The sequence below is a fragment of the Triticum urartu genome, chromosome 2A, assembly GCF_056163025.1.
Source record: "Triticum urartu cultivar PI428250 chromosome 2A, HENAU_Tu73, whole genome shotgun sequence".
NCBI lineage: Eukaryota > Viridiplantae > Streptophyta > Magnoliopsida > Poales > Poaceae > Triticum > Triticum urartu.
Genome location: NC_141874.1, coordinates 130436598 through 130461877, shown reverse-complemented (window position 1 = coordinate 130461877; position 25280 = coordinate 130436598). Strand labels below are relative to the sequence as shown.

The 25280-nt window shown below is 49.1% G+C and overlaps 1 protein-coding gene across 1 annotated transcript; it reads left to right on the top strand.

Moving 5' to 3' along the window:
• Positions 1–13137: 13137 nt before the first annotated feature.
• LOC147984261 (uncharacterized) lies at positions 13138–24041 on the top strand. The gene is made up of 4 exons (XM_087539721.1): positions 13138–13153; positions 22698–22872; positions 23191–23235; positions 23957–24041. The coding sequence occupies exons 1-4, from the start codon at positions 13138–13140 to the stop codon at positions 24039–24041; spliced, it is 321 nt and encodes a 106-aa protein (XP_087395847.1).
• The last annotated feature ends 1239 nt before the right edge of the window (positions 24042–25280 follow it).

Sequence of the window (25280 nt, the reverse complement as noted above, 5' to 3'; positions counted from 1 at the left end):
GTTGCTTAGTTTCTGGGGCTGTCACCGCAACGCTCCTCTCCATGCAGAAATCTGGCCAAGACAATAGCCAGGGACAAGTCAGTGAGTACTTTGAATGTACTCGCAAACATTATGAACACTGGGATAATATAATTGATAATCATGCACTGAAATATTCTATGATCACAAATAAAACATCTTTTATGCATGCAAGTAGGTTATTTTCATGCAACATGAATAAGCAGTAATAGAGTGGGAATAAAATGCCGCAGTCGGGCGTAGGAGCGACACCACATAAAGGGCTTTAAAAGAAATGCCACAGTCGGGCGTCTGAGCGACACCACATAAAGGGCTTTAAAAGAAATGCCGCAGTCGGGCGTCTGAGCGACACCACATAAAGGGCTTTAAAAGAAATGCCGCAGTCGGGCGTCTGAGCGACACCACATAAAGGGCTTTAAAAGAAATGCCACAGTCGGGCGTCTGAGCGACACCACATAAAGGGCTTTAAAAGAAATGCCACAGTCGGGCGTCTGAGCGACACCACATAAAGGGCTTTAAAATAAATAACAAGCATTGCCACAGTCGGGTGTCTCAGCGACACCACATAAAGGGCTTACAAAATAAATAATCACAATGAATATCCAGGAGGTAGAACCGTCCCAGGGATACTCAATAATATAATTAATGCAACGGGTTAGTCCATCACAAAATAATAATCATGGTCCTCACAAGTAACCAGTCGGTATCCAAGTTTGGTTTAACAATATCTCCTCCGAAGACCGACACTAAGACCAACACTTGACCCATCCCAGACTGTAATCCTTAACCATGGACACGGCTATTCGAATAGGTTTAATCTCTGCAGAGGGTGTACTCTTTACCCACGAGTAACGGATTCCTTTAGTCCATCGGGACTAATTCCGTCTACAGTATTTTAGTTGAAAACACGCCTAACTTGCACACACCGACTTAACTCATCGGTGTCTGGAATCACCCACGACACTTGTTAAGCAAAACTCTAAGTGGGGAGGCTACAACCTCGCGTAGCATGGGATCAAATTTATATCGCGCGCTCTAAGGGGTGGCCTCCCCTCTCGGTCCCATCCGGAAACACCCATGCCCCCGGACCAGGTGGCATGCCTACCGGCTACAACCGATATCTTCCACCATGGCCTCTCTGTACGGTGTGTGCTTGAAAGGGGTTGACGACTTACTGAACCATACCCTACCTACAGCAGGGACAAGTGGTAGTACATAGCAAGTATGGGGGTTACTGGAAACAAGACTCGGTCTACGGTCGACTCAGGAGGTTTATAAGTTCCCTGCATGACAAGTAAACAAAATATATTTCAATCAACAAAATCACCACTCAATATACCTTACCATGCCATACCGGACATAACTGTCCCGACGGGGACCGACGACAAGCTCACGCCTACCCAAGGCCGAGGCTTTCCCGGATTCCTTTCCGGCATGCATGCAAGGCACATGAGGATGATTACCATCACAATAATATTCATTTCCAACAGCAAGGAAATCACTAATATGCTTTCATGCAAATGATCTTGTCACATGAAATAACAAGTCCTCTAAAATAAGGTGGTGTTATAAACGTGTCAAATAACACACCAAAAACATTATGCCAGGGTTCAGAATGCTTGCCTTTAAGTTGTGGAGGGGTGACGTGCTCTCCAAAACTTTTGAAAGTTTCTTCTCTCTCTCCAAAATCCTATTTTAAAATATATTTGAATTAACACACATTTCAAAAACAGTACAAAAAAGTTGTTTGGAAAATTTTCAAATAAATCTTAAAATAAACTAGACCAAATTTGAGGAAGGTAGAAAAAAGAATCAACTCATTTGGAGTTATAATTAAAAAGTTATAGACAGTCAAAGCTGTGGTCAAAATCTGTTATTTAAAATAAAACAGAAAAGAAAACATTTCGGAGGGGGATACGCTTTCGGAGCGGGGAAAACGTACTGGGGGGATTACGCCTTCACTTAATCCCACGTGGACAGGCACGGGGTCGCTGACAGTGGGTCCAGAGGGCCCACTGGTCAGGTTTGACCAGTCTATCCCTCCCTCCTCTTCCTCTACCCGAACGGAGGCGAGGCAACGGTGATCGCCGCCGGCGATTGGCGGCTCCGTTCGAGAAACCAAAGCCATCCACGGGCTCAAGGGGTCGAGGCGGTCCCGCCGGTGGGTGTTACGGTCTCGGGGGTGGACGGGGTCGTCGACGGTGAGTCTCGCGGCGGAGGGAGCTTCGGGAGCAGAGTGTGATTGGAGCTACGGTGGTTCCCGATCAAAATCGAGTAGGGGGATGGGTTCACGGAGGGAAGGGGGAGTTCTTGGTGGAGAGAACGGAGAGTGGGAGGCCCTGGTGGTGCTGAAATGGCCGGGGTAGTGGCGGCGGCTGCAGTTGCCGGAGGTGGGGAAGAAGACCTCCCCCGTGTCGATTGGCTGCCACGGGAGAACTAGGGGAGCATTCTAAGGTTGCCTGTGTGCTTGAATGGGTTTGGGGCCTACTTTTATAGGCGTGGCAAGGCGGTTCCGCGACGGCCGTGGATAAGCTCTCCGGCGACCGCCATTCTGTAGCTGCAGGGCATCGTGGCGAGGCTGGGGATGGCGGCAGGAGCTAGCGGACGAGCGGCTACTGCTCCAAGGGCGAGCTGGCGAGCGGAGGAGGTTCGGCGGCGCCGACATGGGCAGAGGCTGTCGGGCGGCGGCGGAGGCTAGCTCTGGGCCTGCCGGGCGTGGCGAGTGGCGGCTTGGCGTGTTGCGGTGAGAAGGGGAGCGCCTGGCGTGGTGCTGCAGAGCGGGCCAAAACCGCGGGGCCAGCATGTCGGCTCGGCGCACGTGCGTGCCAAACGCACGCTCTGCTCGCGGCCTGGGCGTGCACAAGATGTGCTCGACATAATGCCAGAGCATGCTACAGAGCTTGGGTGAGGCTGGCATTTAGCAGATCTAGGTTAGGAGTAACGGGGAGTCTAGTGGACATGCTTGCTTGATCAGAGGTGCAAGTTCACAGTGCAATGCCAAAATTCATGTCAAAACAGATCATGCCCATAAGGTGTTTGACAAAATGCTAAGGGCACTTAGGCAGGTCTTGGATTGGCCAAAAACTCCAGATGGTGGTCTCTTTAGATGCATAAGAGGGTGGTGAGGTTAGTTTACCAAAAGCAGAAACTTGTTAGTGTAAGTTTTGCAAAACTTGAATTCTGGACAGGAAATAAATGTCATTATTTCATGAACCAAAAATAATCCAATGGGTGCATGCTCCTGGATTTAGGGGTTTGGTAGGGCTGTCTACAAGTAGGGGAAAGCACAAGATCATTGGAGCAAATTTAAATAGGGTTGTAGTAGAAATCACAAGGCTGGACCAGAATGGAAAAGAGGTTGATTCACTCAAAATTTTCAAAGAACAGCACTATGTTTTTGCATAAAGTTGAATCATATGCTACTACCAACATCCCATAATTTTGGTGGAGGCTAGAAAGAATTATTTAAATGAGTTGTAGTGCAAAATGCACTCTGGACCAGAGAAGAAAAATTGAGTGTAGAGCTCAAAATATTTCATGAATAATAGATATTTTTGTATAAAAGTGATTTAAAAACATCATATGACATCTCCAAGTTTTTGTTGGAATTTTAGGTGAATTTATCAAATGGTTGTAGTTCAAATATGTCCATTTAACCTTGAAAAACCATTTTCAAGAAAGTAAAGATCAAGCAACTTAATTATTTAATTAGTTATATTAAGTAAGGGAAAGTTTTTCTTGACAGATTAAATAAGTCCAATGACATATTTGAAAAGTTTTCTCTTTGGGAAAAACTCATCATAACAGGGAAGGAAATGATTTAAAAATCAAAATGGAGCTCAGAAATTCAAAGTTTTAATTCCTGGCAAAAAACTTAATTCATTAAAACAAGGCCAAATTTTTGGGGTGTCACAACACTACCCCCCTTAAAAAAAATCTCGTCCTCGAGATTTGTTAAAAGCTGTTTTAAGGAAAACTATAAGGAGTAAAAATGTGGCTACAGTGAGAGGGTAATAAGTGGTGAAAAACCACAGTGTGAACACTGGTGCTGCGCGGAAAAATCTACGGTTCGGGACAAGAACGTGGGATTCTACGCTAGATATAAATTTAGAATAATTTCTAAATTTAAATATACGCTGGTCGTACCCGAGAGCACAGTGCTCTCTCTGGCTGACAGGTGGACCCGAGGCCCACAGTCAGCCTCTTCTTCTCCATCTGGATCTCTCTTCTTCCTCTCTCCCGCGCGCTTTCTCCACCGGCGACGCCTAGCGCGTAGGGCATCTAGGCCATACCGTGGTAGTGCGCGGTGTGCTAGCTACCGGTGCAGCGTGCACTCACCTCGCGGGCCAGCGCGCTGTCGGCACTGCTCGCGGATTCGTCTCCGAACACCGGCGATCGGCGACGAGTGGCGTTGGTGGACTTCGCCCACCGTACACCGAGCACGAGCTATAAAATGGTCGGGGTGTCCCTCTCTTCTTCCTCACACCTGGCCTCACTTCTCCTCCTCCTTCTTTCTCCATTACTGCTTACAAAAGCTCGGGTGAGGCTCTAATGGCGGAGGCGATGCCGGACTGGTTTGTGATCCTGATATTTGGAGGGCTGGCGACACTACTAGGGCTCTCTGTGCTCCTGTGCACGATGATCCTCGACGATCGTCGCGATGCTGCTGCTCGGGTGTTGGCTCTCCGCGGTAGTGGTGATCACGAGGAGTAGATGGGGTGTGCCGGGTGCTAACTGTTGTTAGGGGGTGATTAGTTAGATGTAACACCGTTGCAAAGTTTTGCAAACAGTGTACGCGTTCGAATGATTATGGTTGTGAGGCTGCTGCCGTGGTGCTCTGTGAAAATAATAAATCCACGCCTGTGAGAAAGTGTAGATGTAGCAACTCAGGGAAAAGAAATCTCACTCCAGAATTTTGCAAGGGAAAAACAGTTAATTTAAAGGAGTATAAACCACAACAAAAACTACACACATTAGTAGAAACCAAATAATTGACTCGTCGTACAAACTCAGGGTATCACACATAAGTCACACACATAAATAAATGTTGTAATAATGAACACCGCAGCAACGTCTAAAATGGAAACGGTAACTGGACGGGGTCCCTAGAAAACGTCTCTGGTACTGGGATACACTCCTCTTCTATCGGGGGAAGTGGATTGACCAGTCGATGCACGTGTCTCTCCTGGTCGGGCCTTAGTGTTCTGCCGATGGCAATCTGAGGATTTAAATCTGCGAGGCTCTGGAGATAACCCATCACACGTTGGGTTAAACGCTCTTGAGTGATGACGTACTGGACAAGGTTGGCCAGGACTGGGTCTCTCTCAATTCGTCCATCGGGAAAAGATGTCACTCCTCCGGGTGCTGCACGGCTCGGGAAGTAATAATACCCTCGTTCGCTGGCATAGGGTACCGCGAATCGAAGGCGAGCAAGCGCTTCGTATGCAACAGCTTCTATTGCCATATGTGGGGTTGGCATAGATTTCCCCACGAAGGAGACCTCCGTTGGGTCTTGGTTTGAGTTTACGGGAGGGATGTGTACTGCTGCCCAATATCTCGAGGTGGAAGGGGTAATCCTCGATTTGAACAGCTCGTACTGGGGTGGCTGGGTAGCGCCCATGGTACTGCAGGTAAAATCCCGCAATATCTTGACAAAACTTCCTGGGGTTGCATCTGGGGTTCTCAGATAAATGCTAGGGCTCGGCATGGCTAGGAAATGGTTGTGAGGGTGGTGCACAAGGTGAGAGGTGCTTGGCAAGGTCACGCGGTGGCCTTTTATAGCACTGGAGCTGGGTCATTTTTACCGTGGTGAATGGTAAAGAAAATTTTCAGCTCTGTGCCAAGGGTCGGGGTCAAGTCACAGATTCACACATCTCACTACAGTGATGTGTTACTGTGGGGTTGACGGGGTGATTTTTTTGGTAACTATGTCCGGGATAGAAATCTTATACTGCATACTGGCGTATCCAGGCAAGGCTACTATTTAAAACAGAGGCACGACAACAGGCGGCATTTAATTACAAGGCCACACGATTACAAAGTGAGGGTACACTGGGACTCGATACGACTCGGGTGACTTAGTCTACCTCGTTTACATCCAAGCGGGCGTGCCTTGAGGCTCCTCCACAGGTCTCGTCGTCGGAATTAGTTGGAGTGGGTTGAGGGGCTGCAGGTTCGGGGTAGCGATGAGGACCATCTCGGGGATTGTTGGCCACAATCCCGTTGGAGTGTGCTCCCAATATGCGATAAAGCACCTCTGGGGTTATCGCAGCACCTTGGCCGATGGCTGGGGTAGGCCTCAGGGACTCGATCGGGTGTCCAAACAGCACGACTGGGTTGTCGGCGTTGCGCTCGTTTTCTTCTCTCGCCGGGGCTCGACGAACCAGCTCTCCACGAGCTGCGATTAGATCAACAGTGATTTGATCGCACAGTTCCTCTAGTGCACTTACATAGCGCACTAGGTGCAACAATGCAGGATCCGTCTCGTGATCTCCGTTGGCAACTCGGGGTGGTCTACCATACCCTTCACGTCTGGGGTAGTAGTGGAACGAGCGAGAGTTAACTCTGGGCGACAAGTGCCGGAGATGAACTATAGCCTCTCGAGCAGCTAGTTGGATGGCTTGAAGCTCAAAGGAAGTTGTTCTTCCGGTGAACCTGTAGGGGCGCTCGGGCTCTAGACCCCTACCGTAGATGTGTACAGTGGCCCAGAATTGACGGTTCTAACCGCTCATGGGTCCTTGGTACACAACATATTCTGGGGGCTCTTCTAACGCATAGGCACGACGGGTGAGGTTTGCGAGTATGGTCACAAAGCCTCCAAGGTTGGTTGCTGTGGTCTCATTGTGCACGACAGGGCCAGGCATTGTAGCTTGGTTTGGGGTAGAGGCTGTGCTGTGCTGTGTTTGGGCTAGCGTGCCCCTTTTTATAGTGAAAAGGGGACGGAGTCTTCCTTCGCACGCTTGTGAGAAAGACTATTCAGGAGCCGGTCACTGGCGCATGAGCGACAGGTTAGGTTGATAGGTTGGGCACCGACTGCCAAAAGGTGTTGGGTCACTGTGTGGCTATCTTGCACGAGAAGCTTGGCTGGGGTTTGGTTATGGTTTGGTGGGTTGGTTTGCCTAAGTTTATAGACCCAGCTAAGATAGGATTAGCCAATGGTCAGCCTGGCTCTGATACCAAGTCTGTCACGACCGGTTTTCCAGACATAAATTTCCAGAAAATGGCCGTTGTGCTCACCAGCCCCAGGATTACTGTTAGCTGATGAGGCACCAACTTGTTACAGAAATTCCAAGCGAAAGTACAAAATGTGTAGTACAAGACCATTGTGGCCTATGAGTACATCAAATGGTTTCCTAGTGGTCGATGGCGGAAGCGGTTTGTGAATCATCAGTGTATGGGACTCCATTTCCCACGGGAACAGCTGACCAGGCTAACTCCTATCTTCGCGAGGCTGCTATCACCGTTGCTTAGTTTCCGGGGCTCTCACCGCAACGCTCCTCTCCATGCAGAAATCTGGCCAAGACAATAGCCAGGGACAAGCCAGTGAGTACTTTGAATGTACTCGCAAACATTATGAACACTGGGATAATATAATTGATAATCATGCACTGAAATATTCTATGATCACATCGTCAGTCATAAATAAAACATCTTTTATGCATGCAAGCAGGTTATTTTCATGCAACATGAATAAGCAGTAATAGAGTGGGAATAAAATGCCGCAGTCGGGCGTCTGAGCGACACCACATAAAGGGCTTTAAAAGAAATGCCACAGTCGGGCGTCTGAGCGACACCACATAAAGGGCTTTAAAAGAAATGCCGCAGTCGGGCGTCTGAGCGACACCACATAAAGGGCTTTAAAAGAAATGCCACAGTCGGGCGTCTGAGCGACACCACATAAAGGGATTTAAAAGAAATGCCACAGTCGGGCGTCTGAGCGACACCACATAAAGGGCTTTAAAATAAATGCCACAGTCGGGCGTCTGAGCGACACCACATAAAGGGCTTTAAAAGAAATGCCACAGTCGGGCGTCTGAGCGACACCACATAAAGGGCTTTAAAATAAATAACAAGCATTGCCACAGTCGGGTGTCTCAGCGACACCACATAAAGGGCTTACAAAATAAATAATCACAATGAATATCCAGGAGTTAGAACCGTCCCAGGGATACTCAATAATATAATTAATGCAACGGGTTAGTCCATCACAAAATAATAATCATGGTCCTCACAAGTAACCAGTCGGTATCCAAGTTTGGTTTAACAATATCTCCTCCGAAGACCGACACTAAGACCAACACTTGACCCATCCCAGACTGTAATCCTTAACCATGGACACGGCTATTCGAATAGGTTTAATCTCTGCAGAGGGTGTACTCTTTACCCATGAGTAGCGGATTCCTTTAGTCCATCGGGACTAATTCCGTCTACAGTCTTTTAGTTGAAAACACGCCTAACTTGCACACACCAGCTTAACTCATCGGTGTCTGGAATCACCCACGACACTTGTTAAGCAAAACTCTAAGTGGGGAGGCTACAACCTCGCGTAGCATGGGATCAAATTTATATCGCGCGCTCTAAGGGGTGGCCTCCCCTCTCGGTCCCAACCGGAAACACCCATGCCCCCGGACCAGGTGGCATGCCTACCGGCTACAACCGATATCTTCCACCATGGCCTCTCTGTACGGTGTGTGCTTGAAAGGGGTTGACGACTTACTAAACCATACCCTACCTGCAGCAGGGACAAGTGGTAGTACATAGCAAGTATGGGGGTTACTGGAAACAAGACTCGGTCTACGGTCGACTCAGGAGGTTTATAAGTTCCCTGCATGACAAGTAAACAAAATATATTTCAATCAACAAAATCACCACTCAATATACCTTACCATGCCATACCGGACATAACCGTCCCGACGGGGACCGACGACAAGCTCACGCCTACCCAAGGCCGAGGCTTTCCCGGATTCCTTTCCGGCATGCATGCAAGGCACATGAGGATGATTACCATCACAATAATATTCATTTCCAACAGCAAGGAAATCACTAATATGCTTCCATGCAAGGCACATGAAATAACAAGTCCTCTAAAATAAGGTGGTGTTATAAACATGTCAAATAACACACCAAAAACATTATGCCAGGGTTCAGAATGCTTGCCTTTAAGTTGTGGAGGGGTGAGGTGCTCTCCAAAACTTTTGAAAGTTTCTTCTCTCTCTCCAAAATCCTATTTTAAAATATATTTGAATTAACACACATTTCAAAAACAGTACAAAAAAGTTGTTTGGAAAATTTTCAAATAAATCTTAAAATAAACTAGACCAAATTTGAGGAAGGTAGAAAAAAGAATCAACTCATTTGGAGTTATAATTAAAAAGTTATAGACAGTCAAAGCTGTGGTCAAAATCTGTTATTTAAAATAAAACAGAAAAGAAAACGTTTCGGAGGGGGATACGCTTTCGGAGCTGGGAAAACGTGCTGGGGGGATTACACCTTCACTTAATCCCACGTGGACAGGCACGGGGTCGCTGACAGTGGGTCCAGAGGGCCCACTGGTCAGGTTTGACCAGTCTATCCCTCCCTCCTCTTCCTCTGCCCGAACGGAGGCGAGGCAACGGCGATCGCCGCCGGTGATAGGCGGCTCCGTTCGAGAAACCGAAGCCATCCACGGGCTCAGGGGGTCAAGGCGGTCCCGTCGGTGGGTGTTACGGTCTCGGGGGTGGACGGGGTCGTCGACGGTGAGTCTCGCGGTGGAGGGAGCTTCGGGAGCAGAGTGTGATTGGAGCTACGGTGGTTCCCGATCAAAATCGAGTAGGGGGATGGGTTCACGGAGGGAAGGGGGAGTTCTTGGTAGAGAGAACGGAGAGTGGGAGGCCCTGGTGGTGCTGAATTGGCCGGGGCAGTGGCGGCGGCTGCAGTTGCCGGAGGTGGGGAAGAAGACCTCCCCCGGGTCGATTGGCTGCCACGGGAGAACTAGGGGAGCATTCTAAGGTTGCCTGTGTGCTTGAATGGGTTTGGGGCCTCCTTTTATAGGCGTGGCAAGGCGGTTCCGCGGCGGCCGTGGATAAGCTCTCTGGCGACCGCCATTCTGTAGCTGCAGGGCATCGTGGCGAGGCTGGGGATGGCGGCAGGAGCTAGCGGACGAGCGGCTACTGCTCCAAGGGCGAGCTGGCGAGCGGAGGAGGTTCGGCGGTGCCGACATGGGCAGAGGCTGTCGGGCGGCGGTGGCGGCTAGCTCTTGGCCTGCCGGGCGTGGCGAGGGGCGGCTTGGCGTGTTGCGGTGAGAAGGGGAGCGCGTGGCCTGGTGCTGCAGAGCGGGCCAAAACACGGGGCCAGCGTGTCGGCTCGGCGCACGTGCGTGCCAAACGCACGCTCTGCTCGCGCCCTGGGCGTGCATGGGATGTGCTCGACGTAATGCCAGAGCATGCTACAGAGCTTGGGTGAGGCTGGCATTTAGCAGATCTAGGTTAGGAGTAACGGGGAGTCTAGTGGACATGCTTGCTTGATCAGAGGTGCAAGTTTCACAGTGCAATGCCAAAATTCATGTCAAAACAGATCATGCCCATAAGGTGTTTGACAAAATGCTAAGGGCACTTAGGCAGGTCTTGGATTGGCCAAAAACTCCAGATGGTGGTCTCTTTAGATGCATAAGAGGGTGGTGAGGTTAGTTTACCAAAAGCAGAAACTTGTTAGTGTAAGTTTTGCAAAACTTGAATTCTGGACAGGAAATAAATGAAATTATTTCATGAACCAAAAATAATCCAATAGGTTCATGCTCCTGGATTTAGGGGTTTGGTAGGGCTGTCTACAAGTAGGGGAAAGCACAAGATCATTGGAGCAAATTTAAATAGGGTTGTAGTAGAAATCACAAGGCTGGACCAGAATGGAAAAGAGGTTGATTCACTCAAAATTTTCAAAGAACAGCACTATGTTTTTGCATAAAGTTGAATCATATGCTACTACCAACATCCCATAATTTTGGTGGAGGCTAGAAAGAATTATTTAAATGAGTTGTAGTGCAAAATGCACTCTGGAGCAGAGAAGAAAAATTGAGTGTAGAGCTCAAAATATTTCATGAATAATAGATATTTTTGTATAAAAGTGATTTAAAAACATCATATGACATCTCCAAATTTTTGTTGGAATTTTAGGTGAATTTATCAAATGGTTGTAGTTCAAATATGTCCATTTAACCTTGAAAAACCATTTTCAAGAAATTAAAGATCAAGCAACTTAATTATTTAATTAGTTATATTAAGTAAGGGAAAGTTTTTCTTGACAGATTAAATAAGTCCAATGACATATTTGAAAAGTTTTCTCTTTGGGAAAAACTCATCATAACAGGGAAGGAAATGATTTAAAAATCAAAATGGAGCTCAGAAATTCAAAGTTTTAATTCCTGGCAAAAATTTTAATTCATTAAAACAAGGCCAAATTTTTGGGGTGTCACAGGTTCTACTGGGCGGCGACCCAACAGCGTCCGGCGCATCACGCACCGAACCATCTGTGCGGTTCTACTGGGCGGCGACCCGATGGCGTCCAGCGCGCTGCTCACCCGTCGGCCTCCAACGCCGACCAGGCGGCCGCTGAGGCCGCTCACACCGCCTCCGTGCACTGTGCCTCTACTCGTCGCTCAAGTGGATGGTGGCGCAGGTGCTCAAGTCCTGCCGTGCCTACTCCAGTGGCGTCACCGCCGCCATCCTCCTCTCCGACCTCTTCTAGGTCTGTCAGATTTGCCGCCGCCAACTGACTCCCCATCTCTGTATGTTACTTGCTCTACCGGTTAGGTGTCTCCATTGAGTCGCTCCAATTCAGTTCAGTAATCAGCGCTAGCACACGGCTCTTTCTTGAATATGATCTGTATTTCGTGCATGTTATTTCCTAGGATTTTGTTGTTCAATTAGCTCGAGTTTGAAAGCAAGCGCACCAGTTCATGGAAGGATTTGAACAATGTATTGGCAATTAACACATGGCTCTTCCTCGAATATGATCTGTATTTTGCGCATGCTATTTCCTACTAGGATTTTGGTATTCAATTAGCTCGAATTTGACAGCAAGCGCACCAGTTCATGGAAGGATTTGAATAATGTGTTGGTAATTAACACTCAGCTACACATGGCATACAGGAAATTAAAATTATGTGTACTAAAAGTGGATCTAATTGGTCGTATACTCATCATCCGTATGCTAGGAACGGTGCCATATCCACCTTATAATAGTTTCGAGTTAGGATGTACTGTATAATAGTTACTTGGTGTTGATGTGGTGGCTGGTTGAGTACCAACTACTGTTTTATGATACCTTGAGTTGCTCGCTTCTGTAGCTTCCCCGTTCTGGTTTCTAGTTATTAGTGATTGTTAGGAGTTCGGGCTGGGACTAGAAGGTGTTGCTCAAGGTTTCTAGTCCGTCTCCGTCTCAAGGTTTCTAGTGTTAATTTTCAATGTCAATTGCTTAGTTACAGGCGTTCTCTCCTGCAGCATCTTGCACTCATCCACCTATGAGCCCCCCAATCTCTTCTCTATGATCCCCTTCCGTTATAAGAAGCCAGAATCATTTTGGGTTTGTGGTGGAAATGTAGATTTACATTCATGATAAGGTAATTAGCACAAATGGCCATTTCTCATCGATATCACAGTAGAGATTCAGAGTGTGATCTTGAAAGCACGCTGCATATAGAAACACAACGTTGAGTGCCTTTATTGAATAGATTAAAAATAAGTCGCGCGGGTTTGCTTGCTTGTTGGGATTATATTTCCCTGTAGCTTGCTGATCCTACATAACTTCATTCTGTATACGGATCTGCGACCTTCAGGATGCATTCACTTATTGCAAGCGAATCATCCTATATTATTCTCATTGCACTGTACATAGTCTGCTCGCACGAAATCTATTTTGTTTCATGCAAGAAGTCAAGAACTATCATCCAACTTGAACTTTTGGGGATCACTATTCACACCTTACAATTGCTTTGCAGGATAACCTTCACCCTGACTGTGCAGCACTGCAGTATGGCTACAGTGATTGGCCTGTGCCTCAGGCATAAGTTGATGCAAAACCCGCGAGACTACACCACTGGTCGTCGACCTGCCCCACAGCAGGCAGACCCTCAACATCATTGTCATCATGGCCGGGACACCAGGTGTCGGTGTCAAAACCGGCGGATCTCGGGTAGGGGGTCCTGAAATGTGCGTCTAAGGCGGATGGTAACAGGAGGCAGGGGACACGATGTTTACCCAGGTTCGGGCCCTCTTGATGGAGGTAAAACCCTACGTCCTGCTTGATTATTCTTGATGATATGAGTGTTACAAGAGTTGATCTACCACGAGATCGAATAGGCTAAACCCTAGAAGCGAGCCTATGGTATGATTGTATGTTGTTTGTCCTACGGACTAAACCCTCCGGTTTATATAGACACCGGAGGGGGCTAGGGTTACACAGAGTCGGTTACAAGGAAGGAGATCTACATATCCGTATTGCCAAGCTTGCCTTCCACGCCAAGGAGAGTCCCATCTGGACACGGGACGAAGTCTTCAATCTTGTATCTTTATAGTCCAATAGTCTGGCCAAAGGATATAATCCGGCTGTCCGAATACCCCCTAATCCAGGACTCTCTCAGTAGCCCCTGAACTAGGCTTCAATGACGATGAGTCCGGCGCATAGATTGTCTTCGGCATTGCAAGGAGGGTTCCTCCTTCGAATACTTCATAGAAGATTTTGAACACGAGGATCATGTCTGTCTCTGCAAAACAAGTTCCACATACCATCATAGAGAGAATAATATTTCCAAAAATCTAATCTGCTGACGTACCCCGTAGCATGACATCACACCACTGCCAGGTCTTTATTCGAATCATTTTTCATAACCTATCTTAACGTGTTTCGCGAGGTGGTTTCCTTGACACGTCTTGTCGAAGTAGAGATCATGTCCCCTTATTACGGGATTCCCATCAATACGGACGTGGGTAACCCAACCGCGCCATCAATTACAGCGCTTGGGGGATAAGCGAGTTTTACCAGGCTGGTGGGGGCGCACAGTTTCGTCCGCCCTTATAAAGGGATAAGGTTTCACCTTTTTCTACCCACGCCTTCTTCCTCCTTGCTCATCCATTCTCGCGCACTCGAGCTCCAGCGCCCAAGTCCACATCCTTCTCCTCAACTCTCTCCAAACATGTCCGGAGCGGGTGGCAAGTGGATGGTCTCCTCCATCACGGAGGGACACATCAAAAAACTATGTGGGGCCGGATACTTAGCGCGGATATCACGCACCGGCTGCCAGCCGCGGGGCAGATCCTCCCTACCCCGGAACCTCACGAAAGGGTGGTTTTTCTCCACCACTTCGTCCACGGACTGGGGTTTCCCCTCCACCCATTCGTCCGCGGCCTTATGTTCTATTATGGGCTGGAATTTCATGATATGGCCCCGAATTTCATCCTCAACATCTAGGTGTTCATCGTCGTGTGCGAGGCTTTCCTCCGCATCTGGCCCCACTTCGGCCTGTGGCTGAAGACCTTCAATATCAAGCCGAAGGTAGTAGGCATCCAACAAGCGGAATGCGGCGGAGCCATGGTGGGAAAAATGCCCAACATTACATGGCTCCTGGGCTCCTTTGTGGGGATCATAAAGGGGTGGCAATCAGGGTGGTTCTACATCACCGAGCCACGTGACACCAACTGGGTGGCGACCCCCGAGTTTCGATCCGGAATCCGCACGCGGCTCACTTCCTGGAAAGAGAAGGGCCTGTCCCGGGGCTCATCGGTGGAGCTGGACGGACTCCAGAAGTGTATCCGGAACATGATAAGCAAGAAACTTAAGCTTGTCAACATAGTCCAGGTCATGCTCTTCCGCTGGATCCTCCCGTGTCAACAACGGGCTTTCAACTTATGGGAGTTCGACCTGGCCCAGCACCAGAATCTACGCGAGCTCTTCGACACGATGCATAAGGACGTCTGGAAGGTGCTGTTCAAGGGCGCCGAGGTCCCCCCTTCTCTTACCGAGGACCGCGGGCTAAGCACGAAGCGCCCTGCGAATCCGGTAAGTTCTGTACATCTGGTAGGGTATTTATTTCCCATAGCTTAACCATGTGCGGGGTCTGAGCTCCCATGCCTTTGACAGGACTGGGTGGAGATATCGGAGCAAATTAACTGTTCGTCCCCTCTGCCCGAAGACCCTGCAGACGCTCTCCTGACGGAGATGCGGACTCCGGCTCCTTATGAGGTGCCGGAGAAGACCAAGAAGAAGGCCGCGGGAACCCGAAAGAGTTCCCGGCGCCAGGTGGTATCGGACACATCGTTCGATAACTCCAAGACGCACTCCTCCCATGAAAACGAGGAGGAGGAAGATGAAGATTCTCCCCCTCCAGCCGGGGGAGATAAGAAAAGGAAGGCCACCCCAACCGAGGAGGCCGAAGGGTCCAAGAAGGGAAGGACTCTCCTTCCGGACTGTTCCATCACCGCCGCCGACGGCGAAGACGAGTGGCTACTCAAGGCCAAGCCCCTGGCGAAGTCATAAGTATTCGGATACCAGAGTAACTCATAGCATACTTTTGTTGCACTGCTTCTCCTAACGTCAAATATGATTATGCAGTCCACCCTGAGCCCGTATCGACGTATCCTCGTCAGACGGTGCCTTGGACTCGTCGGATATGAATAGTGATACACTTCCAACTGCCTCCTCTCCTTGCCCTACGGACAATGTCGAGGTATTGTCTCAAGGGGCACTGAGCCGGGGGGAGATAGTCCCGGAGGCGCCTCAAGGCGACCTTCCGGACTCTAGGAGCATAGGGAGCAAGACTCCCATGGGCTCCAAGTTTGGCCCTCAGCCGAACACCTCGCCGGAACCTCCAGTGGTTTCGGACTCCGGTAGGCGGCCCTCTGCCAAGGGGGGTAAGCCGCCCGTGCCGGTGACCTCTGTCCATCCAGAGGCACTGGACAACCTGCTGGGAGCGCTTCGCGGCGCTTCCATCGACGAAGAGCACCGTACTATTATGAGTGCGGTGATCAACAAGGTTCAGTCCGCCAAGAGCGGACTGACTGAACCCTGTGCCAGCCTTCTAACAGGCTTTGAGGTAAGTATTTAAAATATAGGAAAATATTACCGCATAGATAGTAGCCCCTGATGCTCTGTTTGGTGTTCACAAAGAAAAGCCGAATAGAGGATCAAATCATATGTGTAGGAGGCTAATATAAGTATGTTTGGATGCATATGCAGGCTTCACTGCTGACCTCTGCCGCACTGACTGCGGAGGTCGCCGCAGTGAAGCAGAACCTCGAGCGGTCCGACAAAGAGCTCGGCCTTGCCAAGAGGCAGCTCGAGGAGAACAAAGGTAAGTAATACCTTGTGTGTGTGTCTATATATATAAAGATGTGGTTGCAAAATGACAGGATCATCATGGATGTGCCAGGGGCCACGACCGAAGTGGCGACCCTGAAGCAAGCGTTGTCCGAGGCCGAAAACAAAGTGGCCAAGGAGCGCACTGAGCGGGAGAAACAAGAGGCACGGGTGGGCGAGGTGCAGCAAGAGCTCCAGGCTCTCGTGACGAAACACGAGACTTTGGAGCTTGACTCGAAGACGCGAGAGTCCGAGCTTGCCGCGGCCCTCGAGAGCACAAAGCATGCCAAGGCTGAAGCCCAAAAGGCCCTCCAGGAAATTGAGGTGATGAGGAAGATAGCGGTGGGTAAGGCATTCATTATGCAAAGCAAGCAGGTGAAAGTAAATTACTTATTACTTACCCGAGTTTGGAGCTTTCCAGGAGCATTCACAGATTTGCCCTGCAACGTGTCGGATGCCGCAAAGTACTATCGGGCCAAGGAGGGAAGCTCGACGGAGTAGTTGTTTTGGTCTCAGTACACTGGGACCGAACACCCGATGCCTGTGAGCAACCAGCTGAAGAAACTGGTCGAGCTGCACAAGGCGGCCGAACATGCCATGAGGGGCCTTATTTTCTGGATGTGGCCTGGTGACTCCCTTCCCAACAGCTACTTCGGCCTAGTGAGGCGGCTTGTGGATGCCTGCCCATGGCTGGAAGTCATAAAGCGGTCCGTCTGCATCGAAGGTGCACGCCGGGCTTTTGCCCGTGCGAAGGTGCACTGGGCCAAGATGGACGCCGAGAAGCTGGTGAAGGAGGGGCCGCTGCAGGGAAAGGAGCATCGCCACCCTGAGATGTATTATGAGGGTGTCCTGAAGGGTGCCCGTCTTGTGGCGGACGAGTGTGCGAAGGATGTAGTTTTTGAATGAACTTGGTCGTGCGATCCTGTGTTATGAAAACTTGTTCATGTGCGCTATGCAACGCTTGTTTGAATTTAAAATATTACCTTCTGTGTGGCTGTTTATCAAATCTGAGAGATAGCCAGTCGTCGGCTTCTGCCCCCATGCCATGAGTGCTGGGGTGTTCGGGATAAATCTGAGCACTCTTTTTCCCATTGTTGGGTCCTTCGAGGGAGGTGCTCAGCTCAACGAACAAGGCAATCGGACTATAATGCTTTATCACTCTCACTTAGCCATAGAAGTCTACAATTTTAAATTTTGGCGAAGCCCCTAGTATTCGGAAGGCCAAATTCGGGGCGCTATACACGCCTAAGCCGGACAAAGCTGACTCCTCGCCCGAAGCGGCATAAGTCTTTAGGGACTCGAGACCTCTCGAACAGCGACCAACTCTCGCCTTATCATGACAGTCAGTTTTAGCTTTCTCTACTGAGGTGCTTAGCCCAGATGAACCGGGGCACAATCGCAGTAGTTCTCCCAGTGCTACCGTAGCCGATATAGCGGAACGTAAGGTACCAAAACATGGGAGCTGGGCAAACCCAACTATTGACCCAAGACATGATTCGGAGCTGATGCATATAATAATATAAGTTCAGGGTGCCCCACTGTTGAAAGTGTTCGGACTTCCCACGCCGTATTATGGGGTATGCTTAAGCCCCTGGCGTATTGGCCGTACTAGAGTGTACGGGTGCTGAATGTCATGAATGAACATATATATAAAAAAGAATAGAGAATGCGGTAATAGTCTAGTGCTATGCATTGTTTACTCAAAAAGGTGCGTCGAAGCAAAATGATACAAGTAGTGCGATAAGCAAAAAGTAGGACTATTTGACATGTCCCCTCCAAGGGCAAGCTGAGGAATGGTATTTAAAGCAGGCATTTCACTCGTTATCAGAGACAACCTGGGAATTCCATGATGCGACGTAGCTTTCTGCCTCGGTTGTTGTATCGTGTGTCCGACAATCGTACTGCCGGACGGGGTTTCCGAAGAGTAAAGTCCTGAAAGAGAGAAAAGAATAACAAAGCGGGAAGCCCCTAGTGCGGTTGAGCCGCGTTTTGGGGCGTGCCTTAGTCGTGCCCCCCATCTATGCCCATGGTATTTTCAATGCGTAATTATGTACGCGTGGCACGGATTTCGCCGTTTGGCGGGGACTGGGGTGGGGGCCGCATTGCTATGCAAGCTCGAAGCGTTCCAGGTGGTCTTGTTGCAGATTACTCCGGGCGTGCTTGATGGTGTCCGGGCGTTTAATCACCGAACTGGTGGATTGCCTGAAGAGGCTGCTTTGTTCTTCTGCTGCGAGGGCCGCAGTGTGCTCTCTCCGCACGCTCTGTGTTTCCATTGACTGTGATGACCCCCCGAGATCCTGGCATCTTGATCTTGAGGTATGCATAATGCGGTACCGCATTGAATCTCGCAGATGCGGTTCGCCCGAGCAGTGCATGATAGCCACTGCGGAACGGGACTATATCGAAGATTAACTCCTCGCTTCGGAAGTTATCCGGGGATCCGAAGACCACTTCCAGTGTGACTGAGCCTGTGCAATGGGCCTCTACATCTGGTATGACGCCTTTGAAGGTCGTTTTTGTGGGTTTGATCCTTGAGGGGTCTATACCCATTTTGCGCACTGTGTCCTAATAAAGCAGGTTCAGGCTGCTGCCGCCGTCCATAAGGACTCGAGTGAGGTGAAATCCGTCGATGATTTGGTATAGGACTAGTGCGGCGAATCCACCATGACAGATACTAGTGGGGTGGTCCATGTGATCGAAGGTGATCGGACAGGAGGACCATGGGTTGAACTTTGGGGTGACTGACTCCAACGCATATACGTCCCTTAGCGTACGCTTCCGCTCCCTCTTGGGGATGTGGGTTGTGTATATCATGTTCACCGTCCGCACTTGTGGGGGGAACCTCTTCTGTCCTCCGGTGTTCGGCGGCCGGGGCTCCTCCTCGTCATCTCTATGTAGCCCCTTATCTTTGTTTTCGGCATTTAACTTGCCGGCCTTCTTGAACACCCAACATTCCCTGTTGGTGTGGTTGGCTGGCTTGTCGGGGTTGTCGTTCATTTGGCACGAGTGATCGAGTATACGGTCCAAACTGGACGGGCCCGGGGTGCTTCTTTTGAATGGCTTTTTCCGCTGACCGGGTTTAGAGCCTCTGAATCCGGCATTAACTGTCGTATCCTCGGTATTGTCATTATTGATGCGGTGCTTGTGCTTGTTGCGACATGACCTGCCATTGCTATCCTTGGTATCCAAAGTACCATGGTTCTTTGATATGTTATTGCTTCGAGCCAGCCAGCTGTCCTCTCCTACGCAAAAGCGGGTCATGAGTGTCGTGAGGGCTGCCATAGATTTCGGCTTTTCCCGGCCAAGGTGCCGGGCAAGCCACTCGTCACGGATGTTGTGCTTAAAAGCTGCTAGGGCCTCTACATTCGGACAGTCGACGATTTGATTTTTCTTTGTTAGGAACCGTGTCCAGAATTGCCTGGCCGATTCCTCTGGCTGCTAAATTATGTGGCTCAAGTCATCGGCATCTGGTGGTCGCACATAAGTGCCCTAGAAGTTGTCGAGGAATGCGGCTTCCAGTTCCTCCCAACAGCTAATGGATTCTGCTGGCAGACTGTTGAGCCAATGCCGAGCTGGTCCTTTGAGTTTGAGTGGGAGGTATTTGATGGCGTGTAGATCGTCACCGCGGGCCATGTGGATGTGCAGGAGGAAGTCCTCGATCCATACCGCAGGATCTGTTGTGCCGTTGTATGATTCGATATTTACGGGTTTGAAACCCTCTGGGATTTGGTGATCCATTACTTCATCTGTGTAGCATAGGGGGTGTGTGGCGCCTCTGTACTGGGCTATATCGCGACGCAGCTCAAATGAGTCTTGTCCGCTGTGTTCGGCCCGGCCGGATTTACTTTTACTGTATCCGGCGTGACGGTTATCGTCTCGCGTAGTGGCGCGCCCTCGTGATCTGTAGATCAATCTTGCGTTTTTTTCTTTGTCCTCCAATACGTCTCGCAGGTCTAGCGTGTTTCCCTGTGCCTTGACATTTTTGTTTGAGTGGCATCGGGGTGCGGGCTGAGCTTTTGGTTGAAATGCCTCTCTGTCGCGACCACGAGGTGGCCGATCAGCCACGTCATACGCTAGAGATGTAGGTTTTAATGCTTCCTCCTCCAGTCTAGGTAGCAACCTACGCTTTGGGTAACTCTTGGAGGGGCGTTCGAGTTCATATTCCTCGGCCGCAAGGACTTCAGTCTATCTGTCAGCTAGCAAATCTTGATCAGCTTGAAGCTGCTGTTGCTTTTTCTTAAGGCTATTTGCCGTGGCTATAAGCCGGTGCTTGAAGCGCTCTTGCTCGACGGGATCCTCAGGCACGACAAATTCGTCATCGTCGAGGCTTGCCTCGTCTTCGGAGGGAGGCATGTAATTATCATCCTAGGCCTCTCCATTTGCCTCTCTCTCGGGAGGGCTGGCTTCTCCGTCCTCCTGCTCTAAATCTTGCTGGAGGGGATTGTCATTATCTTCGGCACTGTTCGGAGTGCTATTATCTCCTGTGCAGGTATCACCACTTTTGCTTTGGCGAGACTTAGAGCGGCGCCGCTGTCGTCGGCGCTTGGGTTGCTTCTTAGAGGGGTCATTCTCCGCTGTCCCGTCACCATTGCCTTCTTTGGGTGTGTCCACCATATATATATATATCATATGATGAGGTGGCTGTCCAGTGCCCTATGGGCAGTGGTTCTTGTTCGTCTCCTGCATCTTCATCCATACCGTCGATGTCTTCGGAGTCGAAGTCGAGCATGTCGGTCAAATTGTCGACAGTGTCTACTAAGTGGGTGGTGGGTGGGCGGCAAATTTCTTCGTCATCCGCATCCCAATCCTGCCGGACATAGTTCGGCCAGGACTCTCCTAACAAGGAGAGAGACCTTAATGAGTTCAGTATGTCGCCAAAGGGTGAGTGCTGAAAGATATCCGCGAAGGTGAACTCCATGATCGGCGCCCAATCGGATTCGATAGGCACGGGCGCAGGCGGTTCGGAGTCCGTGGCCGAGGAAGAATTCGGTAGTTCGGCGTCACGGCTCCCGTGAAGGGTAAGGTCGATACTCGGCTCGATCACCGCTGAGGATGCGGCCTCCGTGGCGGGGTCTATCCACCCGTCCATGGATGGCGCAATTGGCTCCGAATTGAGGGTCGGAGCGGTTGCCGGTGCGATCTCCTGAACACTTTCCGATGTAGAGCTAAATCAAGCTCATCGTGACCTTATGGCGCACTCGGTAGGGGCTCGAATTCGTCGAAGATCAAGTCTCCGCGGATATCGGCCGTGTAGTTTAAGCTTCCAAACCTGACCTGGTGGCCAGGGGCGTAACTCTCGATCTGCTCCAGATGGCCAAGCGAGTTGGCCCGCAGTGCGAAGCCGCCGAATACAAAGATCTATCTGGGGAGAAAAGTCTGACCCTGGACTGCATCGCTATTGATGATCGAAGGAGTCATCGAGCCTAATGATGACGACACAGAGGAACTCTCAATGAAAGCACCAATGTTGGTGTCAAAACCGGCGGATCTCGGGTAGGGGGTCCCGAACTATGCGTCTAAGGCAGATGGTAACAGGAGGCAGGGGACACGATGTTTACCCAGGTTCGGGCCCTCTTGATGGAGGTAAAACCCTACGTCCTCCTTGATTGTTCTTGATGATATGAGTGTTACAAGATTTGATCTATCACGAGATCGAAGAGGCTAAACCCTAGAAGCTAGCCTATGGTATGATTGTATGTTGTTTGTCCTACGGACTAAACCCTTCAGTTTATATAGACACCGGAGGGGGCTAGGGTTACACAGAGTTGGTTACAAGGAAGGAGATCTACATATCCGTATTGCCAAGCTTGCCTTCCACGCCAAGGAGAGTCCCATCCGGACAAGGGACGAAGTCTTCAATCTTGTATCTTCATAGTCCAATAGTCCGGCCAAAGGATATAATCCGGCTATCCGGATACCCCCTAATCCAGGACTCCCTCACCAGGTGAGATGTGCCATTGCCAGATTCCTTGTTCCTACTGGTCGATACTCTTTGCTGCATTGACATGACCAGCTTGTGCTGGAAGACAGTGTAATGAAACTGTCTTAAGAACAATTTACTAAAACTGAACTGCTGCTAATCTTCAGTTAGAAATTGGGAGTTGTCTGGACTCTTGTAGTATTATACAGAAGTAGAAGGAGTTGAATGGAAACAATTGGTATTTGCATTATGCCTACCGTAAAGATGCTAGAAGGCAATCTGAACCAGTTTGCGAGAAATTATTTCATAGTACTATCCTTGATACAAATAATTCAATTTTCAGATACATATTTACACTACAGAACTCTGGATAGTTCGCTTGGAAATGATAGTAGGATTATGCTGAATAAACTGAATGTATGTATGATGGCTGCAGGCTGGATACAGGCATGTGGACATAGCCACGACCACAGCTCTCCGGCAACCAAGACGGCGACAGCATCGACAGGATCCTCGGACGACCTGCGTCCTTCCCCGACCATGCCCGCGACCTGCATCCAGCTACTCCTGCCCCGGCCCTCCTCAACTTCGCTCATGGTAAGCTGCTGTAGGTGAGACAATTGACTCGATCTGTTGCTACCGGTAGAACTACTGATGTAGTTTGGGTGTAGCCGCAACTGCTGTAGATTGGGTGTATAGGAGGCTGACCTACTACTCTTCTTAGTACCATGGCTGCTGTAGGTTTGTTTTATCTGCAATACATACTATCTTGGTTTAGTTTAGGGGCAAATAGAGATGTTTCTATTGGACTGTGTTATGTGATTGATAGGTCACTGTCCCATTACATACTATCATGTAAACCTCCTGTTTTCCTGAAATGCTATTATTGATAAGTCACTGTCCCATGACATACTACTCTATTTGAGTAGCAATAGGTGGTGCCAGTGGTGCTGGATGCGGCATGAGTGGTTTAGGTGAGTTCTTTGGTCCCTCCCCTTTCTTGCCTACGTGGTCTTTGACACCACGATCGTCGAGGCATGGCTGGCTTTTGTTACACTGTTATTTAAACGCGTTGAAACTGTTATAACATCCAAGTAGTTCTCTTGAACTTTCAGTCTTGATGGACAGATAAAGTAAAACATTAAAGGGACCAGTGTCATTATAACTTAGTTCCTGTATTCGCAGCCATGACATGGTTTCAACCTATTGTTTGCTAGCAGAAAATATGTGGCTTATTTTTTTATCTTATCTTGTATTAAGCTGCCTTGTCTGTATTGAACTCTGTAATTCCAGCAGCGACCACCACATCTGGTGAGAGAGACACTCTCTCTGCTGTATTTTCTGTTTATTGTTTGTAGTGAATGACTTTCTATGTCTTGGTAGGTATCTGGTATCATGCCCATGTTGTTCTTGGCTAGATGGTAATGGTTATCAGAATATGTACACATGAGTGTATCATGTAACAAATGACAGGGTCACCAGAATATAGACACAGTAAATCCATTGTTCTGTTTTATCATTATGCTTCATATGTTAACGTGTTGCAGTCATGTTTTAGAAGTTTTGCTATGCCATTCTTAGTGCTTACTGAACTGAGGCATTTGGGAATTTATGTATAATTTTTATTCTCTTGAATGGATATATTTTATTGGAAATGATTTAACTTCCACTGTATCTCACTAATAATTTATGTAGATCAAGATCTAATGTCGTCGAGGTTGCTACTACTATAACAGAAGATCAGAAGAAGCCTGGATATGTGCACCATAGTTTTAGTTGATGGTGCTTGTGTATTTGTTTTTTATTGTATATGTATAGTTGTTGGATCATGCAGACATGTATGTGTTGTTGTGAGTTTGTGGATTTGATCATTTAATTGAGATAATTATTGATTGTTTGCATTTGAAATGTGTAACATGAAATATGTGAATGAAAAAGATGAATGTTCTACTGGATTGAATAGTATTTGGGCTCTAAAAAGGCTATGGCCCAAACAATAGTGGACTGGAATATTCTGCATTTATGGAAAACCTGTAAAAAGGCTTAATGAAATGGACTATGAAATGGAATGAAATAAGAAGGCCTAATTGTTGGGCCAGGCCCATGTAGCTAGCAAAAATTAATAGCAAAAATAAATATTGAAACGGCTGAATTGTTGGGCTAGGCCCATGTAGAAAACCGAATCAGACCGGGCTGATTCTTGTGCCACATCAGCTTGCCACTGTCGGATTTCGGGTTCCGGCAGACCCTTAAGGTTCAAACACTGGGGTGCGCGCGAAGATTTCGCCTTCTACCTACCTGCACCCCTCCGTCTCGCTAAGATCTATGCTATGGAAAGAACAGCACAAGAGACACAGGGTTTATACTGGTTCGGGCCACCGTTGTGGTGTAATACCCTACTCCAGTGTGTGGTGTGGTGGATTGCCTCTTGGGCTGATGATGATGAGCAATACAAGGAAGAACAGCCTCGCAAGGGTCTGTTCTTGGCTGGGGGGATGAACTGCTAGGAGGAGTTCAGTCACCCTTCTCTCTCTCTCTCCTCGATTCTCTCTCTGATTCCGATCCGATCTCCCATCACCCTTCTACCCTGTGGGTGGCTAGTCCTATTTATAGGCAAAGGCCCTGGGCCTCTTCCCAGATATTGAGCGGGAAGGGCGCCAACAATTGGCCATTTTGAAGGGGAACATCTGGCACATTTATCCTGACTAAAGTTGGTCCTCGCCTGCCAAAGGCTCTGGTGGTGACGCTGGCTTGGGCTCCACAATGACTTCCTCCCTGCCGTTGGATTGGTCTTGGTCTCGTTGCACCGAAACGCGTGCCTTTGCTTGATGCTCTCGCCTCCACTTGCTCCCTTTGCACCAAAGAGGAAAGGATGACACTGCGGGGCTGGCGCCCGCCTGGCGCCTTTGGTCGTCATGGCTTGCGTCACGGGCACCTCGTGAGGTACCCCGCCTTGATCTCTCCGCCTCCTCGCGAGCCAACCTGATGAGGCCGTGCCTGAGGAAGCTCCGTGTCGTCC